This window comes from Ylistrum balloti, unplaced genomic scaffold (assembly GCF_031769215.1).
Source record: "Ylistrum balloti isolate Yb309-2 unplaced genomic scaffold, AGI_CSIRO_Ybal_v1 Utg369722, whole genome shotgun sequence".
Classification (NCBI taxonomy): Eukaryota; Metazoa; Mollusca; class Bivalvia; order Pectinida; family Pectinidae; genus Ylistrum; species Ylistrum balloti.
Window position 1 is genome coordinate 1,024,387 of NW_026781941.1, and position 27,414 is coordinate 1,051,800.

The 27,414-nt window shown below is 33.5% G+C and overlaps 1 protein-coding gene across 1 annotated transcript; it reads left to right on the forward strand.

The window, feature by feature from the left end:
- The first annotated feature begins 1,016 nt into the window (after window positions 1–1,016).
- LOC132565434 (citrate synthase, mitochondrial-like) lies at window positions 1,017–10,161 on the forward strand. Its single transcript, XM_060230075.1, has 10 exons — window positions 1,017–1,103; window positions 2,676–2,717; window positions 3,133–3,240; window positions 4,977–5,198; window positions 5,373–5,543; window positions 5,813–6,012; window positions 6,547–6,676; window positions 7,071–7,172; window positions 8,409–8,618; window positions 8,933–10,161. The coding sequence occupies exons 1-10, from the start codon at window positions 1,056–1,058 to the stop codon at window positions 9,092–9,094; spliced, it is 1,395 nt and encodes a 464-aa protein (XP_060086058.1). The 5' UTR covers window positions 1,017–1,055; the 3' UTR covers window positions 9,095–10,161.
- The last annotated feature ends 17,253 nt before the right edge of the window (window positions 10,162–27,414 follow it).

The following is a 27,414-nucleotide window of genomic DNA, read 5'->3' on the forward strand; positions in this document are numbered from 1 at the left end:
TGTTGGCTGACTTGTTTTTGTTTTCATGTGAGGCTGAATTTATTGAAGAGCTTATCAAAACAGGTCACAAAGGCCTTCCAATGTCATTTAATTTCACTTTCAGGTATATTGATAACATCTTGATTTTAAACATAACATTAAATTTATTGACCATGTCCATTGCATATACCCAAAGGAATTGGAAATCAGAGACATGACAAACTCTCCTACATCAGCCACTTATCTCGATCTTTTCCCACAATGAAACCAAATAAGTGTGATGATTTTAATTTCCCTATTGTAAATTTTCCATTTCTGGATATCAACATCCCTGCATACCAAACCTATGGTGCTAAGATGTTGCATTTGGTTCAATATTCAAGGGCCAGTTCACATTACAACAATTTAGTGGAAGAAGTTTTCAACTGACAGACAAACTCACTACATAGGTTTCAAAAGATGCATGTTAATGAAAAGTATGAGGAAGTTTTACAGTAGTCAGAGTAATCAGACCCATTAAGTATATGGATATGAAGTTGGATGTTTTGATGCCCATCAGTTTGCCTGTTTGCTCAGTTGTACACCTTGTTCTCATTTTAGAAACTGACATTACTCACTTGGATTGATCAAGATTTACATGTGTTATTGATGAAGCAGGAAATGCTTACTCTTCCGAAACATCTGGTCTTATTTTCTTGTACTATTCCAAGAGTATCTGTATAAATCTGCCTTTGTTCATATTTTGCCCTAGTTTTATTGAGTTGGGATTATGTCAACATGTTTTTTTTTCTTCTTAATTTTTTTTTCAATATTGGTTTAAGACTACCTGTTTAGCTGAAGGTGATGATATTTAATTTCATTTATTTGGTTGAGATGGTCTGACTTGCTGCAAGTGGTTTTCTCATTTAATTTGTATTTAAAAAATCAATTATTGTTAAAGAGGTTCGAATGAAGCTCTAAAAGGCTGAATACTTGTAAGCAGTAAAACGTTTAATCACGTGACCAGCAATTGTTGATGACGTCAAGAACAGGATTGACCTTGGAACACCGGTAAACCAGTCTAGTTAAAACTGAAAATGTCTTTATTTCGCACAGTTGCAAGTAATGTCTTGCGTCAAAATAAGGTAAGTGTTTCGATTTACAACAATGAAGACATTTTCTCACAATGTCTTTTGATTGTATTGTTCAATGTGTAGGAAAACTCGAGAAGAAAGAACAGAGTATAAACGTGGGTGATTTTTGGATAACTTTCGTTGTCGGCGTTTGACATGCACTAATTGGCCCATAGATACAGATGAATTACATGTAATGATAATACAGCTGACTTTTTTATTGGTTCAGAGCGGATAGAAGAAAAACCAATGTCTGGACATGTAGCCTGTACAATGTACAGAACGACGTGGTAACAAGGAATAGAGTAATGATTTTTTCTGACTCGCAGATATACATTAATATGCAAGGATATACTTCTAACGTTTACCTGTTACATGTAATTGGCAGTAGATATTACAAATATAGAAGACAGTTTATTGATATCTGTTGTTCTGGATAAAAGTCATACACTAATTTTTACATTCATTGTGCTAGCGTGACATTGTGGATGACGAAAGAACATGCATGAGCACACCGAAACAAGATAGATTCTACTTCATTTCTTGATTGACCAATCGGTGGCAAGCAGTCGAAACTAAATGAAAAAAAAAACAAACAACAGTGTTAGTCAGACTTTGCGAACATAAAAGTATTATAAGAATTTGTTCACTGGATTTATTGCCCCATGTACAGCAAGTCATTTTGAAATGGAGTCTCCCTGTACTTGTGATTACCTTACTGAACATCACGTGGAAGGTTTGTCACATGGTTTCAAGTGCAGTTGGGGCAAGATCTTATTAAAGATCATATATAACAATGGCTCAGGATGATCATTGATCTTAGGTCTTTGAGAGATATGTAGAAATTATTTGTGGAGTGGAACAAGTTGACAAATTTATAGGAAGGCTCTATGAGTATGAAGGCCAACATTTTGTAATTAAAGTAAGGAAAAGTTAAAATTGCAATCGAATACAACCCATGGGGTATTCAAGTGAGTCATAGGGCTAGAGACTTCAACCTGCGTAGAAAATTTTGAAAATGTTTGGCACCCGAACACTTGTTTTCTGTTTTGTCTTATGTAACTGACCATTGTAATGGCATTTGCATAGTGTTTAACCAAACTTTTAACAATTCTACAACTGCTGCAGAAACTATAAACACTAGTAATGAGACTCCAAAAATGCTTACATGATAAACAATTAACAAATAACTGTCAACCATATAACAATGTAAGGTACTATATTTATATGACAATGAACACATTCCTGGTACAATGTAATAGAACCAAACATATGCATCGCTGTTCAGTAGAACTAGAATCACAGACATAAGCTATTTCATTACTGTGCAATAAGCCCACCCCTGTGTATTTGCCCAAAGCATTATTAATGAATTATTAAAGAAAACCATGGTAGGACTGTCTCCTGGTAATGACATATTTTGCAGAACTTGTATATTTTGTCAGATTGACTTAAAAGTTGTTCATGTGTCATGATCACAGGAAATTTAGTTTTAAAAACAAATTAAACAATAAGCCAAAACAAACAAAAAAAAAAAGAAGATAAAAACTACAATGTGTTCAATCCTTTTGCTTGTGCTTGCAGGCTCTCCTTCCAGCTGTGAGTGTAAGACACTCCTCTTCCACGGTAAGTCAAAAACACATGCCACAATATGTGGCATTGGAATGGTACGATCTGTCAGTTCCTTCTGTACATGTTTAGTGATAATAGGACATATACATTTTGCTGTAGGACAAATATCTAGCTATGGTATAATCAGATTTGTATAACTTGCACTTCATCATGAAAGCCATTTGCAACATTGAATATAATCTCTTTTATATATTCATGGCATAAATAACTGATAAGTTACAGTCAGAGGTGAAATTATTAATCATTAATTAAATCAGTTATGATTTAAATTGATGCTAGCCTTGAGTCTTCATACAAAACATCATGGGAAATTGAATTTCTTCTTCTGCTTTTCAGCAAAATTTTTATTTGTTCATTGATATATTAAAAACTATCAAAAGAATTCTTTGATTCATACTCATTCATCTAGAATTTGAAAGATGTGCTAGCAGGAGTCATTCCAGAGAAGCAAAAGGAAGTTGTGGAATTGAGGAAACAGTATGGAGACAAAGTGGTGGGAGAGGTCACCCTCAACATGGTAAATATACATGTAGAAAAAACAGAATAGAACATTATTTTAGCGTGATGCAACATGACCCAAAAACTGCAAAATTGACATCTTCTAACGATCTCTTATCGGTCAACATTAAAAATACATGCAATAATGGTCATATAACATTTTGATCTTATAATGATGCAAATGGTATCAGCAAATCAGAAGACAAAATCAGGACAAACTGAAAATAAAGACATTAATTGACTCATTCACATGTTATTTTGTAATAAGATTTATATGTATGGGTCTTCACATCTTTTCAATTATAAGTTTGATCTTTTTCAACACCTTATACTAAATACTAAAAATAGTCCTTACATGTTGTATATTATGTACATGTATTGTCATTTATGTTGTATCATCAAAAATCATATACATATATACATGCCTTATTGATTATAATCATCATGTAATAGTCATTATTCTTGATACATGTATATTTCATTAAGATACTGTACTAGCTAATGTATTTGCTGTCCATTGTATTGTAAATTGTTTTTCTATATTGAAAATGAATAAAAAAAATGTTCATGAAAAAAAAATAATATTTTGTAAGTTCATCTTTAACACTCTTCAAAATACAAGTGCCATAAATTTGTGCATATAGTGTTCATTTTTCAGGCAAAAGCTGTCGTGTCAAAAAGGGGGTGTATACTATATAGAGGAACATGCCATTCTTGGGGTTATCATTCTCTAGTTCTCTGTCCACCATATTGGATTACCTCCCTTCACATAGTTATTGTCAGTCATGTATGAGAGATTGAAGATAAAAACAACTAAGAATGAAATATATTTCGAATGTTTTCATGCAATTCATTATTTTATATATATCTATATATTGAATTACAACTTACAACTGTTGAAGCACTAAGTGGGAAACACAGTCACTGATCACTTTCGTTACTATGCACTAAACAGTCACTGAATTCCTTTGAATTTGTCATCATTGTCACTGTTAAAGAAGAAGGCCGGATCAAAGTCTGCCTCTGTAGATTTTTCATTGTCATTGTAAAACAGGTCGTAATCAACCTCATGATTATCCTCTATGTCAACATCTTTTGCGGGTCCACTATTGGGATTTTAGGTGTTCTTTTTTCTGCCATGCCCGAATGTTGGATTCAGGGATGTCAAAGTGGGTTTGCACGAAACCTGTCTTTTGGCATAGTCATTGGCATCTAGTTTCTCTTTGGCTGTTTGCTGTTTTCCCATGTCGAAGCCACGGTGGGTACAGATACCATATAACACATGTTCAGCCAAAGCCGGGTGTTGTCAATCTCCTCATACTCAATATGTTACTTGTTCATAACTGTTTATTATCCAATGAACCTAGCCTTCCATGCTTGTTAAGTCAGGCACATGCATGAATTTGTTGACATAAGATGATTAAATGTGTTAGGGTCATGGCCATTGTGGTTTCCTAATTTTCGATGGATCAAAACATCAACTGTTGCACCGTGGTAACCATGGTAACCCGTAATCAATTTATATATATCTTTTTCTTTTCTTTTTTGATTAAATCTGACCCCTAAAACATACCTACAAATTTATGGTGTTAGTAATTATTATGAAATCCAGTTCTGACAGCTGTAATGTCTTGGTTTCTTACATCAGCAAGCTTTGGTAAAGTTTTCTAGATTCTCTCTTGGGATACCCTTATCCTATATTTAGATACATAGGAAAATGAATTAATTGGTTCTTTTAATGATATTTTTTTTCAGATCTATGGTGGTATGCGTGGCATTAAAGGGCTCGCCACAGAAACATCTGTTCTTGATCCAGAGGAAGGAATCCGTTTCCGTGGTTATAGCATACCTGAATGTCAGGAGATACTGCCCAAGGGCAATGGTGGAAAAGGAGAACAGCCCTTGCCAGAGGGTCTGTTTTGGCTACTTCTCACAGGACAGGTGCCTACCCAGGCTCAGGCAGATGCTGTCACCAAGGTCAGTCTGCACTCCACAAACCACTTTTTGTATTTGTGAAGCAGAAAATCATGTAGCAATAAAAAAAAAAGGATGCAGTGGTTCAGGAAAAGAATTTTTTCTGTACAAACAGGGAAAGAGAATATTTCTGAAAGTTAAGAATGTCATGCTGATCTACTTCTGATCTATACACAGGAATGGAACGATCGTGCAGCACTCCCCAACCATGTGACATCCATGCTGAACAACTTTCCAGCCATCCTTCACCCCATGTCACAGTTCAGTGCTGCCATCACGGCATTAAATAGTGAGAGCAAATTTGCAAAGGCATACTCAGAGGGTGTCAAGAAAACTTCTTACTGGGAGGTAAATATATAGTGGTCCAGCTCCGTGACATACATGACTTACTTGGTGCTACAAACAATTAAAACCAATGAGTAAAGGTGAATTAAATTGATTTTTTGAAAAGTGTACAGAGATAAATTATGAAAGCCATCAAGTATTGATTGCTATGATTATCTGTAGGTCCTCAATACTAGTTAATACAACCTTTATATAACCAGTAAGCAGTCTCTTAAAGAGCTTATTTTCTGACGACCTCATTCTTTAATCATTGTGTTATCTCCCTTTCTCAGTATGTATATGAAGACTCCATGGACATGATTGCAAAGCTGCCAACTGTAGCAGCCCTCATTTATAGAAACCTGTACCGTGATGGTACATCAGTTGGTACCATAGACCCTGCTAAAGACTGGAGCTGGAACTTTACCTCCATGCTGGGATTTGAGAACCAAGACTTCACAGAGCTTATGAGGATGTACCTTACAATTCACAGGTGGGTTAATGCACTGAAATTTAGTTGGGATTTTTTGTTCTCAGCCTGTGTTAGAAGATACCAGTTCACAATGCATTCTTTTTAAGTGATAGTTTTACAAGTATTATCAATTACAGTAAACACAGAAAAGTTGAAGTCAAATGTGACATTAGACTTATTGGATGGTTTGATTTAACCATGTTTCTATGAATGGTGACATTGCACAATGAAGAAAGACCCTATTTTCATCTGTTGTTTACCAGATACATGTCAGTAGCAAGGCATGACAGTAATGAATAAGTGATAAATAAATGAAATCATTTTATATCATTATATGACAACCATATCTTTTATTTAAATAAATAAACACAACATTTGACACACCTGATGTATTCAATTCAAATGTGTTCGACACAAGTGAGTTTTTTGGTGATTTACTTAAACTTTGAGATACCTGCAAATTGACAAGTGCTTGCTTTTATGATAAAACAGCCTTTTTATGGCTATTGTAGCCTCATTTACATGCCTTGTTTGCATGTGATATTGTCTTTACAGTGACCACGAGGGTGGTAACGTCAGTGCACACACAACACATTTAGTGGGCAGTGCTCTGTCTGACCCCTATCTCAGCTTTGCTGCAGGCATGAATGGATTGGCTGGACCCCTTCATGGCCTGGCAAATCAGGTGGGTCCTTGTGTCTTGTATACTGAAAGCTTATATAACAGTTTTGCTTGTCTTCTGTGTGCCATCTCATGTTTCTTCAGCATTTTGTTAAATTTCAGCTACTCATAGTCCTTAATTGCTTTTTGATTTATTATTTTACAAAAAAAAACTCAATTTGGTATATATAGATATTCTGGTGTAATTTCTTTCTGCCTTCATATTTTTCTGGTAGTTTTGAAATGTGATTGCTGTTTTTCAATTGTTGTAAATGAGACCGGTCTACAGTTCATGTAAATGGCATGAGTATTAGTTCCATGAAATATAGGGCAATGATTAGAATGGATTTTTTCTTCTTTTCGTATGTTGCACCATCTGAAATTTAGATAACCTGACACAGCAATATTGTGTGTTATAGGAAGTACTGGTTTGGCTTACAAAAGTACAGGAGGACTTTGGAGGAGAGGTGTCTGATGAAAAGCTTAGGGACTGGGTGTGGAACACACTCAAGTCTGGGCAGGTAGGCATGACTTGTTGTTTATCAACTGTTCAATATATAACAATTTAAGGTACCTGGTGTTTTAGCTTTGTGTTCACAAATGGATTTAAGGTCACTTGAGACAAAGTCTCATGATCATGGTGACCTATTGATATCACCTTCGTTCGGCGCAGTGCATCCATAAACAATTTAACATTTTCGACTTCTCAAACACTCCTCAATTGATTTCAGTGAAATTTACAGAAACCTTCCCTGGCCAAAGATGAAACAAAATAGTTAATTATGTGGTCCCCACCACATGGGGGCCCGAGGGACGGAGCCAAAAGGGTCAAATTTACTCAAATTACAAAAATCTTCTTTATAACACCCAGATATGGCAGTATCAAATGCTTTTCATAGATAGAAGCATCTTAAGGTAGTTTTCTTTGTGGGGAGGGGGTAAAATTTAATATAGTTTATGTGGGAAAAATAGATTTTTTAGTATAATTTGTTTAATTTCCATTGGAAATATTTCAAACTTGGTTAGAATTATGGATGAAGAATGATGACTGGATGGTATGAATAGATTGATCCTGACTGGCTCCCCTGTTAGGCATGGCAAAAGGGGTCAGATTGTCGTAAATTTCAAGGTATAATCATATCAAATGCTCTTCTAGGATGGAGGCATATTGAGGTGCTTTAATGACCAAAATGGGTCTCACATTTCTTCCTGGGGAGGAAGTTAACTTTACTGTAATTTTATAGAAAAATTGAATTTTTGAGTCTAACATTGTTTATTTCCCACTGGAAATAACTTTGTAAGAGTCATTAGTGTAGGATGACAGTTTTGATGGTATGCATGTATTGACACTGGCTTACTATCATCTATGTCACAATTTTCTTTTATTTTCATGGCACTTGAAAGCTACTTATTTATTATTGCTTACCTCAGGTGACCATCAAGGCCACTAAGCCTCATGATATACTTATAGTGATTGTTTCCTCTGGCAGTTTGTAAATGCAAGTGACTGTTCATTTGACAGTTTCCAGAGCATGTCCAAGTCGCTATAAATGAGCAGTATCCTTATACTTGTTAACCAGGGTGGTGTTTTTTAATACTTTGTCTTGATAAGGAATAATAGCATAGTTTCAAACATTTCTTGGTAGTGTGAGCAAAGGTATATCTGATACTGTACAAGCATGATAGGCTGTTATTTGTAAAGCAGATATTAAGAATTTCAAGTCAAGTCGATTGATAACCCATTGAATTTGTTTCAGGTTGTACCTGGCTATGGCCATGCTGTACTACGCAAAACAGATCCTCGTTATCAATGCCAGCGAGAGTTTGCACTTCAGAAGTTACCAAATGATCCCATGTTTAAACTTGTGTCTCAACTATACAAGATTGTGCCTGATGTGCTCCTAGAACAAGGCAAGGCCAAGAACCCTTGGCCCAATGTTGACGCTCACAGTGGTGTGCTCCTTCAGGTAAAATATCATAAACTTGATAATACTTCATAAGTGTAATTCATGCAGAAAGTTTTGAATGAAAAGAAAAGATAGCATGGGGTCTAATTTCTTGGTGAAAGAAAAGATGGCATGGTGTCCAATTTCTTGGTGAAAGAAAAGAAAAATGGCAGTTTCTGATTTGTGGCCATTTGTTATGAATGAATTTAGCGTGAGTTTGTTCTCATTTCTGTTGGGGTTGGAGGTAGATGAAAAGTTCTGATAATAATTTTGCAGTTTATATTTGTCATCATAAGGTTGTTTTGTATCAAATTTGTGCTGGTTTTCACTTGCAGTACTATGGAATGACAGAGATGAACTACTACACAGTCTTGTTTGGTGTGTCGCGAGCTCTTGGTTGTTTGTCCTCTCTTGTGTGGGACAGGGCATTTGGACTCCCCATTGAACGACCAAAATCATTTGATACACCATCCTACCTGAAATTGGCGAAAAAATGAAAATGGTGATACCTAGGACATTTATATTAAAGTTAATGAGAGTGCTAATATCCAGGTTTTTTTTTTTTTTTTTTTTCCAATCAAGAAAGCATTTGTTTTTTGAGAGTAGAATATGATTACATGTGTGTAAAGTTCCATCTATTCACTATCATTATCAAGAATGTTTTTGCGTCACTTTCAGAGTATCAGATGATGTGTTATACTGCCATACATCCTCTATGCCATCTAGATCATCAGATTTGTATATATAAATATTTTGATTTTTTCCCGATATCCTATATATGGAATCAGGATGGATCATAAACATTTGGATGGCTTAGAGGAATTTGATACTCAGAAAATGTAGCATTTCTGGAATTTTGTAAACATCAACTTTTGATAATTGTTGGTTTAAAGATTGGTCAGTGTGGGTGAAAATTCTTCTTTGTACATATGTCTTTCTATTGGTAATAAATAACTGTTCTATACATAGTGATTAGCTGTCGGTATAGTTATACATATTTAATAAGCCATCAGGTTGGTTCCATACATTCGAGTTGACATGCCAGGTTCCTTGGAGAGAGAAGCTACATTAAGCAGGATCTGTACTTAGACATTGGGCAACACTATGTGTTTGAGGTGTAACCTTATAAATGACTGCCAAAAAGAGCCATGTTTTTCTCCAAGCCGATATTAGATATCTAACAAGAGATAAAAATGCTGTGCAATTGTCATTTGAAAGATCATAATGAAAGATCATATATGTTCTGTTTGATAAAAGAGAATACTTACAGGTGATTGTGTCTAGTGTGGATGTTAGGTTTCTTTATTCAGTACAGAATCTGCATTAAAAGAAAGTCAAGATTTTGTTTAACATTAGGTCTGTTTTCTTAACAGGGAGTTGTGGAGGACACACCAGATGTCCATTTATGACCTGATAATTTGTGGTTTGTGTACCAGCTATTTATTTATACAAGATTGTACACAACTGTGTACATATGAGCCCATACATAGTACTGGAGACATTTTTTATGTAATGGATCATTGGTATTCATTTGCCGAATGATTAAAATTTATCAAATAAAAAACATAGTTGGTTTTTTTTAAATTTTAATTTACCTGGCCCGAAGGACCGGTTTCCCCCACCCCACTCGAGAATAGCTCTGCCTCATTCTTATATCTATATAATGATAAATTATTAACATTCGACCATGTCTGTTTTCGAATTCAACATTTGCTTGAACTCAACATCCAAAACACAGTAGATCTCATTATTAGTCTCCTGCTTGTGAAACCAGAGGGAACTTTAATGTGTGCTTTCTATTCGGATGGTTTCTAGACAATAACTTCTAAGGGATGACCGATTAGGTTGAAACTTGATACAATATTAGTTTGGTAGGAGGGCTAGTGTTGGATTGTGTTTGGGGTCAAAAAGTCAACTACAAAGGTCACTGATACTAAAAATAGATTTTTGGTTTCCAGATGATAGCTTGAGTTAGGGATGATCAATTAGGTTGAAACTTGATACAATGAAACTAATGATAGTTTATAATCAGATCAAGAGTCTGATTGTGTTTAAATTAAGATATTCAATACTGAAGGCAATGCCTGTAAATAGACATTTCATACACACATTCCATGATGGCAACTACTGCAAAGAAGAAAATACTATCAGTAATCTATTTCTGATCAATACCATTTGATACAAACTTATGAAAGAAATTGACATGTACACAATATTAAGTTACATACTTATTAAAATTCCCATGTCATGTTCCAATCAAGTTATTTGAAAAATTGCTTCAAAAATGCTTTTTATGGCACTGCAGGGGACATGTGTTGCAACACAAACTGTATGCTTGTTAGAATTGAAGTTTTAATGCAATTCTCCAAAGATCTAGATCGAAATTTTCTGTCTCTAAAATGATGATAATATTTTGTCAATATTCACATTTTTATTGACTATGCACATTTTAGAGTCTCTTTAAAGTGCTATTGTTGGTTACATTACCATTTACATTCCGGTACTCGTGCAATAAACTGCATTGATCTTACTTTACAAATAAAGGAAAGTAAGTTTTTTCTTGCCTCTACATCTGATATTGGTTACAAAGTCAAAAATAAAGAAAAATCTATTTGAATCCCCCTCCTACCCCTTGTCTTCATGCTTGCTGTCTTTTTAAGTTCTGGTGACGTCACAAAAAGTATTCATTTCTCCACTTGAATTTCAGTTTTCAGTTTCATTTCGCTGTAAGGATAAACCAAGATGTAAGACTATACATCTTCTCCTGTTCTCGGAAAACAAAAACATTTCTCTTCAAGAAAATCAACGACACTAAGAATATCAAATTACAAACGCAGCTGAGTATAGCATACACTAGTCATTAAAGACATAAAATAAATATGGTGATTGTTGGGGGAAAAAAGTGAGCACCTTGATGTTAATATGGAATTTCTATGATGTACTAGACATCATACCATCAGAGGTCATTGTGTGTCGTGTGCGCTAAATGTATTGCACCACAAGGTGGATTTTGATTTCAGCTTAGTTTTTGAAGTATAGGGTTAAGACAAGATGTTCACAAGAAACAGACTACAGGCAAACTAGTATTGCACATGGACCTGAACAGGTGATACCAGGATTCCCCCTACAGGTTACTTGGTTGTTCTATGGCTACCTGTTGTTTTCAAATTGAATAAAGTGAGAACCCTGATATTAATATGGAATTTCTTTCATGTGCTAGACATAATACCATCAGAGATCATTGTGTCATGTGCACTAAATGTATTCCGTCACAAGGTAGATTTTGTGATTTCAGCTTAGTTATTGAAGTATACGGTTAAGACAAGATGTTCACAAGAAACAGACTACAGGTGAATAGTGTTACCTTCCATTTGGATTTGATTTTCACACCATAACTTTAGAAAGTCTCGATAGAATTTAATAATATTTTGCATGTATGTTGAAATAGTAAAAATCTAGGCCAACTCTTTCTTGACTCAGACACTGTGAAAAATTTGGTTTCTGCGCCATAATTTTAGAATGCCTCCGTAGAATTAAATGAAATTTTGCACATATCTTGAAAATTAAAAATCTAGGCCAAATTCGTTTTTCGCTCATTTTTCAGCAATTTCTACCAGAGAAATGACTTTTTTTTTACTTAGAAACTGAAAAATTTGGTTATTCATACATTCATACAGCAACTATAATGACCAACTCGCATCAGTGGATCAACATTAGACCAAGTTTTCTGTAAAATAGACTTCAATACCAGAAATTAAATTCTTCCACACATCATACTTCAAAGACCATTCCCAAGTGTATCTTGCATACCAACAGTGACAATTGCTGCACTGTTTAAAAGTAAGCACACATTTTAGTCTTCACATTAAACTTGACCTGGGTTTTAAATACTGAAATATCACTTATATCACTTTTTTCCTCTATACTGCCAGTAATGCTTTCCTGTACTCTTCTGGTATAAAAAAAAAAAAAACCCAAACAATATTCCACATGGTTGAACATCCATGTCCAAGGAACATGAAATAAAATGGTGAAAATTGTTGTGGAGAAATATTATCGTGTGAAAATGTGTATATAGTTTCTTGTAGAGCAGCGAATTTGGTTCCTCATTGTAATCTATGAACATCAGGTATCAGTGCATTAACTTCTAATTGGTTTTCTTCTACAATCAAATTTGCTTTTAATGTCCTTATAAAAATTGCCATTAAGTTTTAATTTGAACTAATTTCAATATGATTCACTACAGGTTGGATTTATTTTGACAAGAGTTAAGCCCAATGCAATTAGAAAAATTCAGGCAATTAATTGCTTCTGCTTATTATCATTTATTGATAAATGTATTATGGAAAAGCACAGGTCATGTTCTTAGTTGGGTTGGCTTAGGTAATTTTGATAGAGTTATATTCATCGAGAAAATTTCAAGCAGTTCAGTTTTTTAATATTGTCCCTGAGGCAGTATTCATGTCGCACTGAAAACGAAGTCTTTCTCATCATTTCCTTTACCAGTGTCTTATTTGCTCTTTATAAACTGATAAAATAACGTTAACACTAAAAATCAAAACTACTTCTACATTATACATGTAGTTATTTTGTGATTCCTTACCATAAATACATTTTCTATTGTCTACAAATATTTTTGTAATAAATATCAAGGTGTTTAAACATTTCAGTGCAACTGTTGTGCTTGTTCTTCTATAAATTGAAAATGAAATTTTTAAAAGGAAATGTAAATAAATTTATAATTTGTATCTTTTCATTTACTTTTACTTTCAAATGCTTGCAAATACAATTTATCAGCAAGTTGAATTTTCAATTCAGTTTGCATATTTACTTGTCATTGATAGTAATATAAGAGAAGGTTATGCATTTGTATTCACATGTGTAATAGCTTTGTAGTTTATACAAAAACATTAATCATGAGTCAGTTGTATAGAAAATAGTTTAAATGGTTTAACCAGTCAATTTAAAATATAGAGACGGTGAACCATCAGTATCAATAAATTTTAAAAAAAGGCACAGCTGGAAAAACATAACATGAAATAATTTTTCATATGTGTATCATTTTTTTTTTATCAACAGGTAAATTGAGTAAAGGATTACAATTAAACATAACTTTATATATATATATATATCTTTTTTCTGTATCTTTGTTTATTTTGATGGGAAATTGTTTCGAATTTTTGAAATGGATATTTCACTGGAATAATTTACATAGGTGTATATTTAAGAGATACCTATATATAGCCTAGTTTCAGTGTAATAAGATTTAATGAAGGTTCCAATTTCTGATATATCATTTGGAATGCTTCTATATGCCATTTGACCATTACCAGTGAAAGAAAACTCAACATATGAACATATTTACATGACTCAGATTAGTAACATATCATTTAGTACAGATATAAAAATGTGTAAGTTTTATTTTCAAATTCAAGTACATGTACATCATTCTCAATCCAAACTGCAACTTGCAGTTATCAGTGCTATTAAATGATTAAATGTCACAGATTATGAACTGAGCAATATGATTTTTGAATGTCATTTGAGAGTCAACCATGCCACATTGTAACCAGCTGAGGATCAATGAGCTCCATACTTAGATAAATGTGTCAAAATCTGGCAACACTGGCGAAGCCATGCGGTGGCAAGCGCCAAAGGCACGAAGCTTTGGCGAGGGGTCAGGGGGCCCTCCCCCAGAAAATTTTAAAAATTTTGGCTCCATTTCCTGCATTTTGAGCTTATTTTGAAGGAAAATAACGACACAATAATACTGAGATAAGTCGATATAATGTATTGAAATAAATCAAAGTTAGAAAAGATACAAATGGAAACAAAATAATGTCGGACTACATGTACATAACAATCAATAAGAAATATCAGTAAATGACAACATACATAAACATCAAAAATCAGCATAGACTACTGCTCGGGTAAAAAAAAATGAGTTGGTTAGGGCCAAATGGAGAGTTAGCTGGCGTTTTCTTTTCGATCAACAATATTCAAGCTGCCTCTCTCTCTCTAACACCTCCTTCAGACTTTCAATACTTTTGTTATCTTTACATCAATTTATACTTTTGTTATCTTTACATCAATACTTTTGTTATCTTTACATCAATTTATACTTTTGTTATCTTTACATCAATTTATACTTTTGTTATCTTTACATCAATACTTTTGTTATCTTTCCATCAATTTATACTTTTGTTATCTTTACATCAATTTATACTTTTGTTATCTTTCCATCAATTTATACTTTTGTTATCTTTACATCAATTTATACTTTTGTTATCTTTACATCAATATTTTTGTTATCTTTACATCAATTTATACTTTTGTTATCTTTCCATCAATTTATGCTTTTGTTATCTTTACATCAATTTATACTTTTGTTATCTTTACATCAATACTTTTGTTATCTTTCCATCAATTTATACTTTTGTTATCTTTACATCAATTTATACTTTTGTTATCTTTACATCAATACTTTTGTTATCTTTCCATCAATTTATACTTTTGTTATCTTTACATCAATACTTTTGTTATCTTTCCATCAATTTATACTTTTGTTATCTTTACATCAATACTTTTGTTATCTTTACATCAATACTTTTGTTATCTTTACATCAATTTATACTTTTGTTATCTTTCCATCAATTTATACTTTTGTTATCTTTCCATCAATTTATACTTTTGTTATCTTTACATCAATTTATACTTTTGTTATCTTTACATCAATACTTTTGTTATCTTTCCATCAATTTATACTTTTGTTATCTTTACATCAATTTATACTTTTGTTATCTTTACATCAGTTTATACTTTTGTTATCTTTACATCAGTTTATACTTTTGTTATCTTTCCATCAATTTATACTTTTGTTATCTTTACATCAATTTATACTTTTGTTATCTTTACATCAATTTATACTTTTGTTATCTTTACATCAATTTATACTTTTGTTATCTTTACATCAGTTTATACTTTTGTTATCTTTCCATCAATTTATACTTTTGTTATCTTTCCATCAATTTATACTTTTGTTACCTTTACATCAATTTATACTTTTGTTACCTTTACATCAATTTATACTTTTGTTATCTTCACATCAATTTATACTTTTGTTATCTTTACATCAATACTTTTGTTATCTTTCCATCAATTTATACTTTTGTTATCTTTCCATCAATTTATACTTTTGTTATCTTTCCATCAATTTATACTTTTGTTATCTTTACATCAATACTTTTGTTATCTTTACATCAATTTATACTTTTGTTATCTTTACATCAATACTTTTGTTATCTTTCCATCAATTTATACTTTTGTTATCTTTACATCAATTTATACTTTTGTTATATTTCCATCAATTTATACTTTTGTTATCTTTCCATCAATTTATACTTTTGTTATCTTTACATCAATTTATACTTTTGTTATCTTCACATCAATACTTTTGTTATCTTTCCATCAATTTATACTTTTGTTATCTTTACATCAATTTATACTTTTGTTATCTTCACATCAATTTATACTTTTGTTATCTTTCCATCAATTTATACTTTTGTTATCTTTCCATCAATTTATACTTTTGTTATCTTTACATCAATTTATACTTTTGTTATCTTTACATCAATGCTTTTGTTATCTTTACATCATATTGATGCGTGTACTAGAATTATTAAAAAGGAATACGTTTTCAATATAAGGTACTCTTTCATATTACAGACCATACCCATACCAGAATTTGACTTTAACTGATTATCTCCCTTTCATCTTCCCGAATACATGTACCAGGTAAATGGATATATGATATATATAAGCAGATCATCATCATCATCATTTCTTTATTTCCTGCAAATACTTAAGAGTAATTACAATGACAAATATTGTAAATTTGAGTGAAAATTAAAGAAAAGAGTGCAAAAATATATATATTGAACAATGAATGTGAATAACCAATCCATCAATAATGGAGATTTCTAGCAGAACACATCAAACATTAGATAGGAGATGGCCTTTACTAAAAAGTCATATTGTTGGCCTTTTCAGAAAACATTAGACAATCTTTAATAAAAAATGTAAACAAAGATGAATCGTCATAAAATGATTCATAAATGTCCTCACTGGGGGCACCCAACAGAGACGCTATCTGGACATCTCTGTCCGCCTGGTCAAATGATACATATACATTAACTGGATATTTGTCCACAAAACTGGTAAAAAGATTACCTCGCAGAGACTTTAATATGGGCTCTTTGCAGTCAAGTAAACAATGGGCGACTGCGTCTTCAAAAGTGCCATTACATCGAGCACATCAAAGTTCACAAGTAGGAGGGGCAACCACATTTTTGCCACAGTTTTACATGTCCTGTTAAAATTTGGATGGCGTTTAGAAAATGACCAGATTACTGCAGGAACCATATCAGGATGAAGAATTTTGAATCTATGAAATTCTAACGAACTGTTTATACGTAAACGCCAGTCATCAGATTCTTTACACAGAAGGACATTCTTTACAAGATATTTCCAGCCAAGTTTGGATGGAAATTTCCCAGAATTAAGAAAATCAAGTAAGATGCCTCGGAAGTTGTATTTGTGCAAAGCATCCCAACCTCAATTGATGAAACCTTTCTTAGCGTTATTTACCCCAAGATGTTTTTGATGTAAACGCAACAAAAAGAGTTGCTTTGAAGTACAAGTTGTTTTGATATTACACAAAGCCCCGAAAAAACGAAGCTTACGTATAACTTTCTTAATCAGCGAGAAATCACTTCGAAATTTTATAGATGGGTTTAATTAAGTAAAAGTAACCATTATATAACTTTATTTCTTAACTATCGTATCCACAACGCCTGCGGGCGTCTGCGGGCGTCTGCGGGCTGGTTTAAGTAGGACCGCAATGCTCTACGTATAGATGTATAGAAGATAAACCTAACATTCCCAATGCTACATCAGACCTAGTACGAAGTGGGAAATTTTGTATTAATTTTGCACATAAATGGTGGACTGATTCTAAGAACACAACAAGCACGTACGAGAACATCGTACGATATTGCGATAAGCTAATGTACTGTATCAGAATCATAGATATCTGTTTCAACTTTCACTTTCCGTGATGCGTGCGCATTCCGGATGGTAATCCGACAATCAGACTCCTCTGCGGCTGACAGTATGTGAGAGCGCAATCACACTCGAGAGACGATCTGGTGAGAATATTAATCATTGTTGTACATCCAGATTTTACTTAAAGTATTCATTATGATTTATTTTACGAACTAATTGAAGTAAAAAGTTAAATGCTGGAGGTAATTTCTATTTAAGAGCTGAACAAGATCAGTGCGTAAACTCTTTCGTTTATGATGTAGTAACGGACAAACTGGTCGAAGTAGCCCAGCTCGTTTTCGTTCCGGGGCGTTTTCAATGGCTAATCTGGCACTCTTTGAATGAGGAGTCCATGCGGAAGCAATATGGCGGCTCCGGTTAGAAAGTAAACAAATGAAGATGAAACGTCGTAGAATTATATGCACTCAAGTCAAGGGTTTCAATAATATAGATTCCAACATTGTTTTATCATTGGGGCATTCGTTTCGGACCCCTTAAGAATCATATTTAACAGAAAAAACAAAAATATTCAAAGGAATTATGTATTGAATGTACTGATTCTGGTGATCTTACGTTGGCAAATGTTAAACATGAAAAACTCCTAGGTGTGTGTATTGATGATACCCTTACTTGGAACAAGCATGTCCAGGATGTCATTAAAAAGGTCAATTTCAAAATATATCAGTTATGCAGAACTAAAAAGTTCTTACCTGTTTCATCAAGAATCACCAATTTTAACTGTTTCATTCTACCTTACCTAGATTATTGTTCAAATATTTGGGGACATTGTTCTCAGACATATATTAAAAAACTAGACAGATTACAGAAAAGTGTTCTGCATATAATTATGGATGCTGACTACTCTGTATCAGGGGATGAACTATTCACCAAACCTAAACACAAAACTGAAAAGTTTAAAAATTCCTTCCTATATACTGGACCAACTTTGTGGAATCAGCTTCCAGAAAATATCAGACAATGTGGAACCTTACCAACTTTTAAATTTCATTGTGAAAAATTCATTTCTAATTTACCAACCTAGATCCACATTTTTATGCCAGTCTTATTTTTGCCCTAAGATAATATGGTACTTTTATGAATGTTGCCAATTAATTGTTTTAATTATCAGTCCTTTATGCCTTACAAAACCTCGCTAATTTAGTCCTTTTATTATATTACTAGTCAGTCTATAACCGTTATTTATACCTCTTCACTATGTGCCTTTATCATACATTTGTTTTATTGATGTACATCTCAGTCCTTAATGATTATGCTAGTTTACTGTGATATTTGTGATTTATATCATATGTGATGCTGTAATCTTAATGTTGTATATATTGTATATTTTACTGTCGACCACTTGTTAGAAGAGTCTTGTACTCAAAGTGTTATCGACTCTTAAATAGTCATGTATTATTATTATTATATTTGGCTAGCAAAGCTATGTCATTGAACTGCCACCAAACAAATGCATAAATGACTTGAAATGTGTTCATACTGTTAAGATTTTTTAAAAAAAACTGACTTGTGAAAGACTAGTATTTTACTAGAAAAAAAATTCCACAGATAAGATGTCAGATTCGCTCACCAGAAATGATCAATATGTGTAATGGACATGTGACTGCACTTTCGTTTCTGATGACATCACTAAATCACAGAAATATTTGAGTTAGCTTAGTGTAACCTAGAAGTATACATGCATTACATAAAATCCTTATTTTGATGAAAATAAAGATGGAAATTAATTTATGGTGCAAGAGTGATGGATATCTGTATTTATGTGTGCACTCTTTTTATAGCTTGATCCTTTTTTTCTCAAATGAGCCGTGTTTCTTGGTAAACTTCTTTTTTGATAAGACACACTTTTCAAATAAAGTTCATTTTTCATCTCTCAGTCAACAACTCACTACTTAAATAAAATAAGAAATGAGTTGTCAAAAGTGATAATTTATAAATCATCATTTTTCAATACAAGATGTGCAAGTTTGGACTTCAATAACCAAAAATTACCAGAAGGTGTGGCCTTTTATTCATGGTCGATTTTTATTCACATGACCGATGACAACAAAAAACATCATCATCTGAGGATGAATAAATAGATTTTTTCCATCATCTTTAGGGGAAATGTAGATACATTATTATTGTCAAATTCTACAAAATTCCAATTGCATTTGTTTACTTTCCAACCCAAGCTGCCATCTTAGTTCATGCTGGATCCCTCAGACAAAATGAGCCAGATTAACCACTAAAAATGGTTTTCTGTTGGTTAAATGGGAATGAAATTGGTTGAAATGGTGAGTCTAAACCTCCTTTGGCAAAAGGGCACGGCCCAATAAGGGAAATAGAGCTAATTCTTTGAAATCCTACTCCTTCTGTAGGAATGATAAGTTCTGCCTGTGTGGCAGTAATGATACAGCTGGTACCAATGAAAGGGAGATGCCATAACCCTATTTATTAATTTATTTAACAGGTTTTACATACACTATTATGACCTTTTGGTCTGGTGTCATCACACCTGCTCTTTCTGTTAACATCCCAACATTTATATGTTTAAGATTTGTGATTGTAAGGTTAGTATTTGGAGAAGCTGGAAGTATTAGTATGAGTTACTAATAGGACCCTGCTGTGAGTCTTCAATGCCCCTATTGTTAAGGGTATAGTGACCCCTGCATGGATCCTTATTAATACATATGTGGTGTTGATGTATGAAATATTTATGTGGTTGTGCAGTACTGTGTCAAGTTAAGAGGATTGGAAGTGGAGCCTTACTGTGTCCCTTACTGAGGTGTGAGCTAGAGTCTCTGTGCTGTTACCCTTACCCATGTATTGTTGTATTTGTATACAATATGTTTTTTGTAGATTGCTAATTAAAGAGCACAGTTTTGACAGCAAGCATTCCTCTCAGAACCCTTGAGTGATACAACTGCCTTCAGTGTATGTGAAAACTATTTTAAACAGATGTAAATATGGGGATGGGGCATAGAGGAGGATCCCTCAAACTCTTGAGATATCAGTATGCACCAGTTACTGAAAGGATCATTAGTAAATCAATCTCCTTGGGAATCCTTGTCGTCATTTGTGTGCTCATCCACATTTATAATCTTTAATTACCAATGGAAGCAAGGTGAGCAGCTGATTTTGGGAATGGTTAGGGCACTTCAAATTACACCGAACGCTTAGGGCACTTCAAATTACACTGGAGCAATATGCGTACAGACTTTAATATAATTCTTTGATAAACATAAAATATCAAAAATTAGAAGATGGTTTACCATCTACTTACACAAGTATAAAAGTATCACAAACTACAATCAAACCCTATTTAATATCAATTGAAAAAATATATCTTCTGAAATATTTATTAGACCGCAGACTGCATTACTGTTGTTATAGTGGCAGTTTCAGGATAACCACTGCCAACCAGGACTAAATAGCCTGGGACAGGTGTTTATCGAGCGATTCAGCAACACATCCACAACTTCCAATATGATATTGATTTAAGCATTTTCTAATTTTTGTTTTTCTTCTTCTAAAGCTTCTCGACTACAACCTCATGAATGTTACGAATATATAATGAGCTTGATATAAAATATGCAAGCTGTCTTCCAAATTTGTGCCTGTTAAAATTTAAGGGGAACATGCTCCATATTCAGAGATCAACAGGATGAGAAATTTGATTTTGTTACCAGATTTTTGCTCAATATATTCAGGCCATCAATAACAGTCTGTCAATTGTGTAAATGTTTTGCATTTTAAATAAACTGAAGAATGCGTTTGTTAATAAACCCCATATTCAGAGATCAACAGGATGAGAATTCAATGTCATTGAGGTATATTAGAATAATACTACAAAGAACAAAATGAATAATACTGCAACATAGCGTGTATTACATTTTTTAGCTAGTTTGAGAATTGTGTACAATGTTAATGTGTCCCTACTGCACTAAGTCAGCATATTTCTACCTTATATGATTTATGAAGTTGTTGTGACTGCCATAAATCTAAACTGTATGCATATGAAGTGTAGCTGTAACAGTGAACAAATTTAAAAAGAAGTCAAGTTGTGATCAAATGTCCAGAACCCATATGCAAGGAATGATCATGCTCTGACATTAGCCACTGGTCATGCACGGTAATTACTCTATATATACCGAGGCTTACTCTGTATATTGAGATAACCCTCTCGACTAGAGTATTTCTGGACTATGATATCCCTCACACCACCAGACTCTTGACATCTGTGTGTACATTCCACTGTACAGAAAATACAGGGGTCATCCTGACACCGAAAAAGATCCCAGCTGCAATGTTTCAGATATGAGGGTGGAAGACAGTATTCAAGACATCTGCAAGCTGCTGCAAATACAACATTTGTTAGAAGCAAAATAGAATAGACTAATGCAGGGATTACTGATAAAACCACTATTCTTGGTAAATAAGCAACTACATCTGTGGAGTAGACAGGAAAGCAGTGGGCTGACTGAAAAGGGATAGGCTGTAGAAACATAATATGACCTAAATGACACTGGGTTTCACACATCACCCATTTCTCTCTCTCCTAAAACACATCCACACCCATCTAATAAATGAAGGGTTGATGGGCATCTGCTCTTAAACAATCATTTGTTTTTTTTTATAAATACTGAGTGGTTCATTTTAAAATCTAAATGTATGTTCTCTTGGGTCCCAATTTGTGCATTGTCTTATTTTGGTTCTGATCCCAAAAAGAGACTGCAAACAGGTACATGGTTATCTTTTGACAGTAATGGTTTGTTATTGCTGTTCCTGTAGAAATACTGGATGGGTCATTGTCAAATTTGTGCATTGTCTGATTTCGGGACGGATCTGAAAAAAACAATATGGCTGACAGTTGGCAGTTTATTTTTTAACCGTCTTAATTCATTATTGTTATTTCTTGAGAAGTTCCTAAGATGTATCTTTCCAAAATCTACCATGTAGGTTCCCTTTCGTCCTTTGTTGTGCTGAATGGTAGTCATCTATGATTGAAGTAGAGAAGACCGTGATTAATTTTGCTTGAAAAGAGCATGGTTGATCTTTCTCAAATTTCATATGTAGGTTCCCTTAATCCCTTCTTGTATATAAATGCATTGTTATAGGTATACTGTACATAGATATATTGTTAGGGATACACTGTACATAGATATATTGTTAGGGATACACTGTACATAGATACATTGTTAGGGATACACTGTACATAGATATATTGTTAGGGATACACTGTACATAGATATATTGTTAGGGATACACTGTACATAGATATATTGTTAGGGATACACTGTACATAGATACATTGTTAGGGATACACTGTACATAGATACATTGTTAGGGATACACTGTACATAGATACATTGTTAGGGATACACTGTACATAGATACATTGTTAGGGATACACTGTACATAGATACATTGGTAGGGATACACTGTACATAGATACATTGTTAGGGATACACTGTATATAGATACACTGTACATAGATACATTGGTAGGGATACACTGTATATAGATACATTGTTAGGGATACACTGTACATAGATACATTGTTAGGGATACACTGTATATAGATACATTGTTAGGGGTACACTGTACATAGATACATTGGTAGGGATACACTGTACATAGATACATTGTTAGGGATACACTGTACATAGATACATTGGTAGGGATACACTGTATATAGATACATTGTTAGGGATACACTGTACATAGATACATTGTTAGGGATACACTGCACATAAATACATTGCTAGGGATACACTGTACATAGATACATTGTTAGGGATACACTGTATATAGATACATTGTTAGGGGTACACTGTACATAGATACATTGTTAGGGGTACACTGTACATAGATATATTGTTAGGGATACACTGTATATAGATACATTGTTAGGGATACACTGTATATAGATACATTGTTATTGGTTCAGTTAATGACAACCCTCTTGTAGTGGATGCTGTTAATATTGTACTACAAAGTTCTGAGGATGATGGAGAGGAAAGGAGTGGTTATTATGATATACATGATTAATGATGTTGTATTGATTAACAGTGTTTTTTACCCTGCAACAAGTGGTATATTGAGGCAAGGGTATAAAAAACAAGCCAAACCTTAATTGAAGTAACAGCATTGGTCCTACTCCCGGATCAATGATGTGGATATATCCTGTGTGTTATGTTTAAAATTTCCTTAGACAGTGATGAAGACGAGGAAGGTGTACATTTATATTTTATACCAGTACAATCTATTTAGTTGTCAAGTTTTTCATAATAACCTTTTAATATACCCTTTTTTGCTCACCTTGTGCGAAGGACAACACTTTGATAAAAATTGCTTCTAATTATGCAGGACTGACAGATTTTAATCAAAATTGGTCAGAAGCATCCTTTGGGACAGGGAAACAAGTTTGTACAAATACTGGTTCTCTGCCCCCAAGGGGTGGGAGGGATGGGCACAATAAGGGAAATAGAGTAAATTCTCATTTAGCCTGAAGCATTCTTGAATAAAAGGGAATAAATCTTGTCACAACATTGTGTCTCTGCCCCCGAGGAGACAGAATGTGGCCCAATTAGTGAAATAGAGTAATTCATTAAAATTCTACTCCTCCTCTAGGAATGATTGGATTTTATATGACCAAATTTGGTCTCAAGCATTCTTTTGGTGAAGAGTAATAAATTTTTCCAAGTGAGTGATACAAGCGCTGTGGGCCTCTTGTTATAATGTATGAACTTCATTTATAAGATATGTACATGTGTATGAATACCCTCTAATAGCCAACACTCGTAACTTTTGAACAGGAAAGTGTATTACATATGGACAGGCCTCGGGGATATATATACATTTATTTTGTACATATTCAGATTGTCTTCAACTTATCCCTGACCTTTAAAACCTGTTTGTCTTGAGTGCCTGGTTAATATAATTGGAGGAGTAGGATCTTGCAACATTGAGAGAGAGCTTCCTAATGATATGGAGGTCAGTTAAACATATGCAGTCCTTGTAACATAACATTCTCAAGTCCTCCTACATATCATCAATGCCTATTAGTATCCTGGATACTATAAGTAAGGTAATCACACATACCTGTTTTCTCAGTAATTGCATTTTACCTACAAGTTCATATTGACCTGATAAGCACACATACCCATATAAGCACTAATTTGCCTAATACACACAACTGACTCAGACCCCAAATTTAGATCTCTCTTGCCAAATAAACACATCTAAACCATCAAGCTTAATTTTTTTTCTTATAAGCACACCAACCTGTATATACACTATTTTATCTAATAAACACAACTCTCAGTCTGAATGCCTGCATTTCCCTTTAGTGTTCTTGTAAGTATGCAGTGAGCTTATCAAGTCAAATACTGTATCTCTCGTCATATTGATCTGAAGAATAATATTTCAGTGATGATGACTATATATAAGTTGGTCCTGTAATTACTAGCATACATGGTACTTATTATCTTATCAGATTATGGAACTTGCTTCTATATATCACAGTGAGTAGTCTACAGCATCACTTTAATCTTCTCTTTTATGGAATTTTTTCATTGATGACTGAAGTTGGTCAGTGCTGCCTGGAGATCCAGTTATTTCCTGATAACGCTTATTAATAGTATGAAAAATTTGAGTCCTTACAGAGGGAAAATACTCCAGGTTTTGTTTGATACAAAGAATTAATTACTTCAGTGCTTTCAGTGGAATTGAACAAAAACCTCAGGCAACCTATCAAGATTACAAAAAATTTCTACAGCTTCGGTTGTGCTATAGATGTGTCACTTTAAAAATCATAGACAAATGTATTTTGTGGGGGTCAGTTTTTGTGTTGTTTTTTTTTTTTTTAAATAGTGGTCCCCATATTGTAAGGAACGGGGCAGCTGATATATCAGTGTAGTTTATAACCCAGTGTAGTATGGTATAGTGAAGCCCATGGTCAAATGAACCAATCGTTTTGCAATTCATCCTCATTCAATCATATAAACACATAAATAACAAAAACTAGGTTTGGGGTGGGGCAGGGGTGGGGGGGGGGGGCGGGGTTCTCTTCACCGTTGCCATGGTAAAGTGAAGCATTACACTATTTTCTTATTAACTTTTTTTTTATCAATTGTTTTGCAATTGATCACCATTAAATCATATAAACACATGAATAACAAAAAAATGTTTGGGTTGGGGAAATTTAGAGTGGGGCAGGAGAGGTTGAAGTGACACTTCATCATGGCCACAAAAATTACATTAACTTTTGGTCAGTAATGGATAATGGTATAGAATGCTAGCTAATAGGTTGGTTATTCATCAAGAGGCTATTATTACTGTTTCAGTATAATCTTTTTGTTGGTGTTAAGTAGAATAATAATTAAGGGATGTGTGATTTATACAGTATATAAATGACACCTGTTTACAAAATACATGTGTAACAGACACTGTGTCTGGCTGAGAACATGTCAATCTAACACAAGTTGTTCCTTGGGTTTTACCTCTTGAAAAAGTTTAATAAAACAATGATCATGAAAATCTATTTCCTACATTGATGTGTTTAAAGTTTAAGTCACATTCATTATTAATTGATTATTAATTATGACTTCGCCCTAGTGAAAAGTTAGAAGAAATAAGTCTCTTTTGTTAAGTAGATAATATGCATTACTCTATGGCATATGTATTATACAATATGTATATAGTGAAAATAGACAGATTTGATGTGAAGAAATGGAAGCAGATTGATGTAATTTAAAATATGTTGAAATAATGAAAATCACTTTTTTACAACCTAGATAGAGACAGACAGACAGAAAAGATGGAATAAAGATTTAATACCATACTTCATCTTGTCTTAATTAATCTGCCCCACCCTAAATTTCCCATTCCCAGACCTATTTTTTTTTTAAATAGGTGTTAATATGATTGAATCAGGGTGAATAGAAAAGGAATTGGTAAAAAATGTTAATTAGTAAGAAAATAGTGTAATGCTTCACTTTACCATGGCTACGGTGAAGTGAAACCCCCCTCCCACCTGCCTCACCCTAAATTTCCCCAACCATTGTTATTTTTCAGTTCTGTTATGTATCGAGGAACATATTTAAGTAACGTGATAAAAAATTAAGTGAAAACAGCAATTGAAAACAAAATATAAAGTGGCTTCACTTTATCATGCTACACCGGAAAATATGGTACCCATGAAATGAGCTGAAATTAAACCCCAAGAAAATTAAAGTTTCAACAGTACTTTGTTAAATATTGGCACCTGCTTATGTAGGGACCCAGGAGGAATTACGGAAATACTCAACCTTGCTTCACAAGCATTGCAGCTGGAAAACTAGAGGGCAAGTTCTCACTTGCAGAGGGAATCTTTACCTTGTAAACACAAGCATGGATTTAAGGTATCAAAATCTGTGATATAACAGCCTGTAGCCACAATTTTGATATATGTGTGTCCCACCCAGCTTTATACATCTTCTTTTTAAATCTACATTGCATGTCATTTTACATGGGTATAAACCTGAATAAATTTGAATTAAGTAGAATAATGTAATGTGTACAGGTAAAATATTGTTCTATTTTTTTATTTTACAGGTACACTGACAACGAATTCAATCCAACAAGCAGTCTTTTGTTTGGAATGGCAGCAAGCTCATAACCATTATATAGAAAAATCTATTTTTGAAAGGCACTGCATCAAAAACTAGTCATT

What these genes read in the sequence shown, in the direction of transcription:
- LOC132565434 (XM_060230075.1), top strand. Translation starts at nt 1,056, where the DNA reads ATGTCTTTATTTCGCACAGTTGCAAGTAATGTCTTGCGTCAAAATAAG. An exon ending in AGAAAACTTCTTACTGGGAG is followed by an intron (nt 5,544 to 5,812) that starts GTAAATATATAG and finishes TCCCTTTCTCAG; the next exon opens with TATGTATATGAAGACTCCAT. An exon ending in ACAGTGGTGTGCTCCTTCAG is followed by an intron (nt 8,619 to 8,932) that starts GTAAAATATCAT and finishes TTTCACTTGCAG; the next exon opens with TACTATGGAATGACAGAGAT.